Raw genomic sequence first — 9,663 nt, forward strand, 5'->3', positions numbered from 1 at the left:
TAATATCTTTAAGAAGTTTTGACGTTAATGGATCTGAGTATTCTTACCGTTTATTTGTGGTTTAACACGTAGATTGTAAGCGTACAACTAACATAAGACACTAACCCACTACACTACACACAAAAACAAACCCTCCCACCAACAAAAAAAAACTTTGTAAATTAATAATAAATGTATGCCTACGAAGTCTCAATGCATTCAATGCCATGTGTTTGAGTTGGTTTTCTTATTTCACTATGTATAATAAACAATATTTAAATATTTCCTGCACTCTTTCGCTGTTTAAGTGTTTATTGTTCAATGTTTTGTTGAATTGCTACTTTTATTTGCATGTGTGCTCGCTGTCGCCGGTAAAAGGTAAAGCCACAATAAAGTAATGAGTGTTCTTTGCTACCAGCTGCACCCTGTTCTTGTACATACACCCACACTATATGTATCCGAATCTGTATCTATATATCCTCCTCCAAACGTCTCTCTCGTATTGTAATTGTGTGTTCAGGCATTTCATCAAAGCTTGCTTTGTGCTCTCTGTGTTCTTTATTTTTTGGTCGATCGATCGATATTGTAGGATCTGCTGCGCGAGAAGCAACAGCATGTGGAGCAGCTGATGGTGGAGCGCGACTTGGACCGCGAGGATGCCCAGAATCAGGCGCTGCAGCTGCAGAAGAACATCAACGAGGTAATTATCTTCACCGATACCATGTACACACCGCTGCCCTATGCGGACAGATCGCGACCCTATCGACCCAGCAGCAAGAAGTCAAGGGTTAAGAGTCCACAGCAATCTATCTGGGTGCCCACCACCCTGAGCAGCAGCATTATGACCAGCACAAGACCAGCCATAACACCAGCAACATACAGCAGACAACCACTGCAGCAGCAGCAGCAGCAACAGATATTGCAGACACAGCAGCAGCAGCAACAACATCAAAAACAGCAGGCTAAGCCAAAGAAAGTTTGGTTTTGCGATAAAAAGAAACTCTTTCCAGTTGGCTGACGACAACACGGACCCAGTCAATGTTTGCTCAGTCATTTGTGCAGTTTCGGTTTCGATTAATTGTGTTTTGTATTGTTTCGTTTTGATTTCGATTTTGTTTTTGTTTTTGCATTGCACCCGCGTTGGCTGTTTACACAAAACAAAACAACATCCAACTCCACCCACCTCAACCACTCAACCATTTTCCTTTTCATTTGGTTAATTTTTCTTTATTTTTCACAGTTATGTCTTTATTATTTTCCTCATTTTTTTGTGTTTATTGTTGTTGATTTAACTCAAACTCACTTAATTTTTGGCACGTTTTATTTTGTGTTTTGTTCTTTAACCACAGCTAAGCCACAAGTCATCTCCAAATTGTCAGTCATTTTCCCAGAAATGAATCATCAAATTAACTTCGAACGCTGAGAAGAGTACAAATTTCATAAGTTCAACTAGGCATGAAAGGTTTTTGGGGTTCAACAGCATTTAACTCGGTCAAAATACGGCTAACAATGGGTTAAGGCTATTATTGAAATGTATACAAAACCAAATTGATTTTAAATCAACTTGCATACATTGAATGTATTATTATTTTTGCATTTTGTGCTGGCACAAAATTTTAATATACCATTAACTTGCATCCCAAGAGATTGAATGAGTTAACATTTTCATTAATTGTTTACAAAGTTATTTTATTTTCTCATATAAAAGAATTATTTTTGAGTTCATCTCAGTTCAGACACACAAACAACTTTGTACCCTTTAATTATCATGTACTGTACCTAGAAACTTCAGCAAGAAAAAAAGCACTAATTATAAATAAACAAAATTATTTGCATTAAACGTTTGCACTTTTGCACTGCTGGCTTACTCATACAGTGCGCTTAAAATTGCTTTGCTTAGGCTTAAGCTATATAAGTTTAAAACGCACTGTACACTCTTATATGTATTTTGCGCAACTGCTTTTGGGGGGCTTTTCTAGAAGATGACTGTCTAGGATGATTGAGTTTTGTGCTTTCTGTTTGGTTTCGTTTTAAATAAACTGTTTGTGTTGATAATTATATGCGGATACGTGTAAGACTTTTCTATTTGTCAAGCGCACTTTGAGTTTGAGTGTTAAATTAGCAACAAAATTATCACCCAAAAGTCCCAATCCGAACCACACCACCTCCATTTCTCCTACCTCTACCTCATCCACTGAACTCTCCATCCTTTTTAACGCAAAACCATAAAAATTATGATTTGACAACCAATTTGAACAATTTGAAATTACGCTGGCCTTAGAAAAGAAATTCTGTTTGCACAAAACTATTTTTGTATAATTCTTATAGCAAATACTGATCGAAGCGGATCGCTGGAGACGTCTGATAGCGAGACACAGCATAAAGGTATCCGATCTGCGACGCGAGTTCCGCGGCTGGTCTGGAAAGCACGAGAGGCACTGCATCCTGCACAGTGTCCTTACGCCGCTGCGCATCAAGTAGAGATCTGGGACAGATGGATGGGCGACCACAGTGCTCAAAGCTATTCGATTGGATGATTTTTAAATTAACTTTCTTCGCACCGAGAAAGGAGACCACTGAAGACAATGTTGAAGTCTGCACAGCGTTTTAAGCTGATACAACCAAATAAAAAAATTAAAGATCTTTTAAATAATGAACAGAGAAAAACCCAAAAGAATAACGAAAGCCAACTGAATTGAATAACCGAAACGAATAAATTTATACTAAATGGTTTATTTGGCTTAAAAAAATTGAAAACGAAATTTGAAAAAAAAAAAATAGAAATTGGAAAATGGAAAATGGAAAAGTTGTCTAACAATTTTCGATTATTTTGTACGAAAGCGAATTTTTCTTGCTGTTGGTTTAGTTGATACGATATATACGATATACACTTAAATACTATCTATATGAAGAAAAATACATTAACAATATGCAAAACATCTTTGAAATCTCCAATTGTTGTTTTATTTATGGTTGTAATTTCTTTGCTAATCCTGTTTTCGTATCTCTCTGATATCTCGATCCTTAGCTGAAGGCAAGAATTGTTGAATTGGAGTCGGCATTGGGAGATGAACGAAAGAAATCGGAAGAGTTGCAATTCTCCGTAGACGAGGCCCAGTTTTGTGGCGATGAAATAAATGTAAGAATGAGTAGAAATTTTAATTGATAGAGTACATTGACTTGTTCTGTGCAAAACAATGATTTTTTGGGTTTAATACGATTTTTATTTTATTTGTATTGGTAGTTTCATGTTCTGACTCTATTTAATGTTGAGTAATTGCTTTTTTGACTTTTCTTGCGCTCTGGTAATTTTAGTAGCGAATTTAATGGTTCGACCTTGTGTTGATTGTTAAAGCTATCGAAAGACATTTTTATTTTAAACATAACTAAATTATTTTTAAATGTTTTAGATTTGCTGAAGAAAATTAAATGTTAACTTACAGATAAAATGCTGATCAGTTATTATTTAATAACTGGTCTTCGTAGCTGCTAACATGTTTTATCAACACAAAGTTAAATCAAACATATATATATTATTAAATGTATTTACGAGAAGTTGTTAGAACTCAAAGTATGCAATAGAAACCTTGGCTTTTCTAAGTAAAACACACACCTTTTAATAAAAAGTAATAACTATAGATTTAATGAGCTATATATTATAGTTAATAAGGCTTTCTTATTGATTTGATTTATGTTTTTTACAGTATGCTTATTAAACAAATTTATTTTTAATTTAGGAAGATTTTTGATTTATATTTAGTAAAGAAATAATTTATAGTAATAAAAGTGTGTTTCCCTACGTATAACCTTTTATATATATTATATTATTAAAGTCAAATACTTTTCATTCCGAATCTTTTGACTCATTAGTTTTCTGGGCCGTGATTCCGAAGAACATTTAATTTATTTATTTAATATAAGGGTTTAATCCCAGCTCTACAAGTTTTTTTAAACTCCCAAATTAGTGTCACATAACTATAAAACCGCAAATAGTTTGAAATGGAATTATACATGAACAAAACAAGCCAATGTACATTTTTATAAATTCATAATTTAGCCTGGGCTCTTATTAATTAAATATTCGTTTCATTAGGCTCAATCGCAGGTCTACAAGGAAAAGATACACGATCTGGAGTCGAAAATCACACAACTGGTATCCGGTAATGAAATAACGTGAACGAAAGTATGGAGGGTTTGGTTCATATGCTAATTTTATGTATAATCCTTAGCCTCGCCAAGTCTGCAGAGCATACCACCACCTGCCCCGCCCCCAGATGATAGCGCCCTTAAGGAGGAGATTGCCCAGCTGCAGGAAAAGCTTAGCATTCAGCAGAAGGAGACTGAGTCCCGGATTGCCGAGCAGCTGGAGGAGGAGCAGCGCTTGAGGGAGAATGTGAAGTACCTGCAGGAACAGAATGCCACTCTTCAGTCTGAACTGGTGTCCAAGGATGAGTCTCTGGAGAAATTCTCCCTCTCGGAGTGTGGCATTGAGAATCTTCGCCGGGAACTGGCACTGCTCAAGGAGGATAACGAAAAGCAAGCTGAGGAGGCTCAAGTTGCATTCACTCAAAAGCTGGCCGAAAAATCCGAAGAGCTGAAGAAAGTCACCGCCGAGTTGCAGAACATGAAGGCAGCCTCTGATTCTCTGGAAAGCGAAAGGGTTAACAAAAGCGATGAATGCGAGATTCTTCAGACCGAAGTTCGAATGCGGGATGAACAGCTCAAGGAGAAAGATCAACAACTCGAAGAACTGACCATCCAATTAAATGTACAAAAAGCGGATAATTTGACTCTGGATGATATGCTGCGACAGCAAAAGGCAGCAGGTGATGAAAAATCTTCTCTATTAGAAAAAACCCTAGAGGAGCTAAATCAATTTAAAGAAGGCGCTGCGAAAAATCAGCTGGAAAAAGAAAACCTTGAAAAGCAATTAACAGAAATAAAGCAATTGGCGGAACAAGAAAAACTAGTCAGGGAAAAGGCTGAAAACGAAATTAGTCAACTTAAATTAGAAAAACTATCGGTAGAGCAGCAATTTGCCGTAAAGCAAGCTGAACTTGAAAACTCCCAAAAGAAACAGTCTGAAACAGAGAAAAATCTTCAGGAAAACAAGGAGATCAATACCCAAAAGGATATTCAAATAAAAGAGTTCAAGGAATCACTTCAAAAACTGCAAAAACAACTGGAGGAGAAAATACAAGCCCAGGAAAAACTCCTAACTGATCTGAAAGAACTCAACATAAATCAGGAAACGATTTTAAGCCAAAAGACGCAGGAAATTCAAGAACTCCAGGCAAAGTCGACTGAAACCGAAGGGGCCCTTAAGTCCACTCAAAACCAATTGGAACAACTCCAGCAACAGGCAGCCGCATCTGGAGAAGAGGGTTCCAAGAATTTGGCCAAACTGCAGGAGGAGATAAGTCAGCTTAAGTCCCAGGCGGAGAAAACTCAATCGGATCTGAAAGCTAGCCAATTGGATGTGGAAGCCAAGACCAAACAACTGGAGTCAGCAAACGGAAGCCTGGAGGAGGATGCCAAACAGTTGGCCAATCTGCAGGAACAGATGGCCAAACTTAAGTCCCAAATGGAGGAGACGCAGTCAGCTCTCTGCTCAAGCAATACGGATTTGGAATCCAGAACGAAGCAAGTTGAGGCAGCCAATGCGGCTTTGGAGAAAGTTAACAAGGTAGGGCTAATATACTAACTTATAGTATAAATATAATTTATTTATGATCACTTTATTTCCAAACAGGACTATGCTGAGTCCCGAGCGGAGGCTTCTCGCCTACAAGATCAGGTGAACGAGATCACCGATACTCTTCAAGCAGAGCTCCTGGCAGAACGATCCTCTTCAAGCGACCTTCACACGAAACTGTCCAAGTTCTCGGAGGAATTAGCCACTGGTCGAAAGGAATTTACCAGCAAAGCAGTTGAGTGGACTCAGGAAATGTTGCAGAAGGAGAAAGAATTGCAGGAGCTTCGACAGCAGCTGCAAGATAGTCAAGATTCGCAAACAAAATTAAAAGCAGAGAGTGAAAGAAAAGAGAAGTCTCTGGAAGAATCTATCAAGGATCTCCAAGAACAAGTCGCTAGGGCAAAGGCGAATAATCAAGAGCTGAGCAGCGGCACTCAGGAAACCATTAAAGATCTGCAAGAGCGTTTGGAAATCTCCAATGCCGAGATCCAGCACAAGGAGAAAATGTCCGCCGAAGATGCCCAGAAGATAGCTGACCTTAAGACCCTTGTGGAAGCCATCCAGGTGGCTAATGCCAACATATCAGCCACCAATGCAGAGCTCTCCACCGTCTTGGAAGTCCTTCAGGCGGAGAAAAGCGAAACGAATCACATATTCGAGCTTTTCGAAATGGAAGCGGATATGAATTCCGAGCGGTTGATTGAAAAACTCACTGGAATGAAGGAGGAGCTGAAGGAAACGCATATTCAACTGGATGAGCGACAGAAAAAGTTCGGGGAGTTGGAGGCGAAATTAGAGCAAACTCAACAGAGTGAGCAAAGTTTGCAGCAAGAATCCTTGACTGCCAAGGAGCAACTTAAAGAACTTCAACAGTCATTGGATGAACTTCAAGATTCGCTAAAGCAAAAAGAGGAAATGGTCCTGAGTTTGGAGGGTAAACTAAAGGAAACGAGTTCCATTATTGAAGGTCAAACTACTTCATCACAGGAAGTACAAGTAAAACTAGAAGAAGCTCAAAGGAATGAAAAGAATTTACTCGAAGAAAGTGCCAAATTAAATGAGCAACTGCAAGAGTTACAAAAGACCCAGTCGGAACTCTCTGAATCCCTCAAGCAAAAAGAAGAACTTGTACAGAATTTAGAGGATAAATTAAAAGAAAGCAATACTCACTCAGAAATCCAAAGTAATCTGTGGAAGGAAACCCAAGTTAAATTGGAGGAGACCCAACAGCGGGAGAAAACTTTGCAGGAAGAGGCTGCCAAACTATCCAGTGAACTTCAACAAGTGCAGCAGGCAAATGGAGAAGTTAATGATTCCCTAGTTAAAGTGGAAGGACTGGTGAAGGTTTTCGAGGAAAAACTCGAAGCAGCCCATTCTCATTTGGAAGTTCAACAGGCCACAAACAAAGAACTCCAGGAGTTGCTGGCCAAGGCGAAGGAGAGCGAAGGAAACCTACAAGGAGAATCTTTGGCAGTCACCGAGCAACTACGTCAGCTCCAGCAAGCCAATGGAGAGCTTCAGGAATCACTGTTAAAAAAAGATGAAAACCTTAAAAGCCTTGAAGCCAAACTTCAAGAAAGTAGTACTCTACTGGAAGACCGAAACAAGAGCCACAACGAACTCCAGGATAAGTTTGAACAGGCCCAGCAAAAGGAGAGGAGCCTGCAAGAGGAACTCTCCCAGTTAACTGAGCAACTAAGCCAACTAAAGCAGGCTAATGAGGAGCTACAAAAGTCCCTTCAACAGAAACAATCGCTTTTGGAAAAGGGCAACGAATTCGACACGCAGCTGGCGGAGTACCAGAAAGTCATCGATGAAATGGATGATTCGGCCTCCGCTAAGTCCAAGCTGCTGGAGCAGCTCCAAAATCGAGTTGTGGAACTGGAGGCCGCACTCCAACAAGCCAACGAAGCCCAAAAGACTGCCCATCTGGAGACCAAGGAGCTGAGACGCCAGCTGGAATCGCTTGAATTGGAGAAGTCCAAGGAGATTTTGATCCTCAAGACGCAAGTGAATGGAGCGGGAAGCCGGTCAGGAAAGGGAGATGAACTGGAGGTGGGTTTTCTTTAATTAAATAATAAATATATATGATAGTAGCTATGGTTTTGTTTCTTACTTATAGTCACTGGACACCGAAACAAGTCTGGCCAAGATCAACTTTCTAAACTCAATCATTGCGGACATGCAGCAAAAGAATGATGCACTCAAGTCCAAAGTGCAGACTCTGGAAACCTTGCCAATGGACTTTACCAAGTGAGTGGGATTACCTGAAGACTGCAGTTTAAATTATTTATTATTTAGTTTTTCTAAAAACAGAATAAACAATTGAGAGTTTTAGTTTAAGTGTCAAATATGTACTTTAAATTCTGGACATTGTGGAACTTAAAAAAGTGAATAATTATATTGTATACTTTTTAAGGCCAAATGCCTTTGATGTTCTGACAAAGCGAAAACCGGCGCCCAGACTTTTCTGCGACATCTGCGATGAGTTTGACAAACACGAGACGGAGGATTGTCCAATCCAGGCTAGCGAGGATCGGGATTACTCACCGCCACCGTCCGAGGCCAATAACAACGAGAAGGAGCGCAAGTTGCCAGCGCCCAGAAAATACTGCGATTCTTGCGAGGGTAAATCAAAATATTCACAATATTATCTGAACAAAACCTAAAAGATTTCCTTTTTTCAGTCTTTGGCCACGACACGAGCGAATGCGCCGATGATGAAACCTTTTAGGTCTAGATAAATTCTAAATTATATTTTACTGTGTTTTTGATTCTTTAGCATAACCGTATGGCGAGATCGATCAGATGAGATAACTTGTACCTCAGCAGAGCTTCACTCAATCACTAAAAAACACCAACATTCTTTATTTAAAATCGTGATCTTGCGTTATGCACATATTCTTGGATAATAGTCTATTTTAAATTGTTTTTATTTATTTAATGCGATTCGTGGCAAACACAATCGGTTGTTTTCGTAATTTTTGAATGTAAACATAGTGTAAAAATAAAAAATAAGAATGTGGAAGAAGACTGTCCAGAGTTTATTGGGTTTTATATAAGATAGAAGTACAATTAATCACCTCCCTCCTTTTTCTCCTTGATGGCATCCTGAAAAAAGAAAAATAAATTGAAAGACACTTCTCTTTTAGTATAAATGATAATGCTTTACATCAAATAAGCTTTTGTCAATTAATTGATATTCATTACAAATCAATGAAATTAAAACGGTATGTTTCAGAAATATATCACGGTAATATAAAGGACTAAAATGACATGTCTTACCTTAAAGCGTTCTTCAAAGAGAGATAATTCCGCCAGCAGATCGGTTATGGCGTTCATGAAGGCCTCTTGAGGGGAATAATCCGCCGTAGTTTGAATCCGGATGACGAATTTGTGTTCCAGGGGATGCGGAACCTTGTAGCCGGCAAATAAAACATTGGGGTCCTTCAGCAGTTGGCTGTTGAGACAAGGTACTCGGTTATTTTGTTATTATCCTGTTTAAATAACCCACTTACTTGCGGATCATGTTGCCCAGAGTGTGATCCTCTTTATTTATCGTAAATATAGCCGCATTTGTTACTTTGGTGTCCAATTCCTTGATGATTCTGCCACCGCGCCAAAACAATTACAAAAACTGGTTACAGGTGTTTATTTGGTAAAACGTAATTATTAACTCACTTTTTCTCGCCTTCGTACAGCAGGAATGACTCAAAGGTAGGCGGCGCATTCATTTTGTATATTTATTTTTGTTAAATTACAGCAAAAACCGAAATTGTTTATTATAAACAGCAGCACGCTCAGAAAATTCCGTGGTGTAGTGTTGGAAAACGCAATAAGGCATTGTGGTTCTGGCCATTTAACTATTTTAAGCTAAAAAAAGGCTAGGAAAATCAAATAGGGAATTTAACATGTTTTTGAAAGCATATTCAAGTTATATATCCAGATAGTTTTTAAATTTATGTTTGTCTAACTCTTTAAGCATATGG

General features: G+C 38.6%; 2 protein-coding genes across 20 annotated transcripts in view; one reads left to right on the forward strand and one right to left on the reverse strand.

Annotated features, from left to right (window-relative positions):
- Positions 1-8,707, forward strand: part of LOC108138770 (restin homolog) — a 27,613-nt gene extending 18,906 nt beyond the window's left edge. For 15 of the 19 annotated variants that reach the window (XM_017261208.2, XM_017261209.2, XM_017261214.2 and 12 more), the window contains 8 exons: positions 569-679; positions 3,008-3,118; positions 4,073-4,139; positions 4,209-5,665; positions 5,732-7,729; positions 7,797-7,927; positions 8,094-8,302; positions 8,362-8,707. In XM_017261208.2, coding sequence (XP_017116697.1) covers positions 569-679; positions 3,008-3,118; positions 4,073-4,139; positions 4,209-5,665; positions 5,732-7,729; positions 7,797-7,927; positions 8,094-8,302; positions 8,362-8,408 — 4,131 coding nt within the window. In that variant the 3' untranslated portion in view covers positions 8,409-8,707. Of the gene's footprint in view, positions 1-568; positions 680-2,307; positions 2,919-3,007; positions 3,119-4,072; positions 4,140-4,208; positions 5,666-5,731; positions 7,730-7,796; positions 7,928-8,093; positions 8,303-8,361 lie in introns of those variants that run through there. The other 4 variants (XM_017261223.2, XM_017261222.2, XM_017261224.2 and 1 more) reach the window with 2 other exon arrangements.
- Positions 8,698-9,510, reverse strand: LOC108138771 (DNA-directed RNA polymerase II subunit RPB11). Its single transcript, XM_017261226.2, has 4 exons — positions 9,356-9,510; positions 9,193-9,282; positions 8,960-9,134; positions 8,698-8,785 (listed from the first exon to the last, which is right to left on the reverse strand). The coding sequence occupies exons 1-4, from the start codon at positions 9,406-9,408 to the stop codon at positions 8,750-8,752; spliced, it is 354 nt and encodes a 117-aa protein (XP_017116715.1). The 5' UTR covers positions 9,409-9,510; the 3' UTR covers positions 8,698-8,749.
- Positions 9,511-9,663: the final 153 nt, after the last annotated feature.

The sequence above is a fragment of the Drosophila elegans genome, unplaced genomic scaffold (assembly GCF_018152505.1).
Source record: "Drosophila elegans isolate 14027-0461.03 unplaced genomic scaffold, ASM1815250v1 contig_814, whole genome shotgun sequence".
Lineage (NCBI taxonomy): Eukaryota > Metazoa > Arthropoda > Insecta > Diptera > Drosophilidae > Drosophila > Drosophila elegans.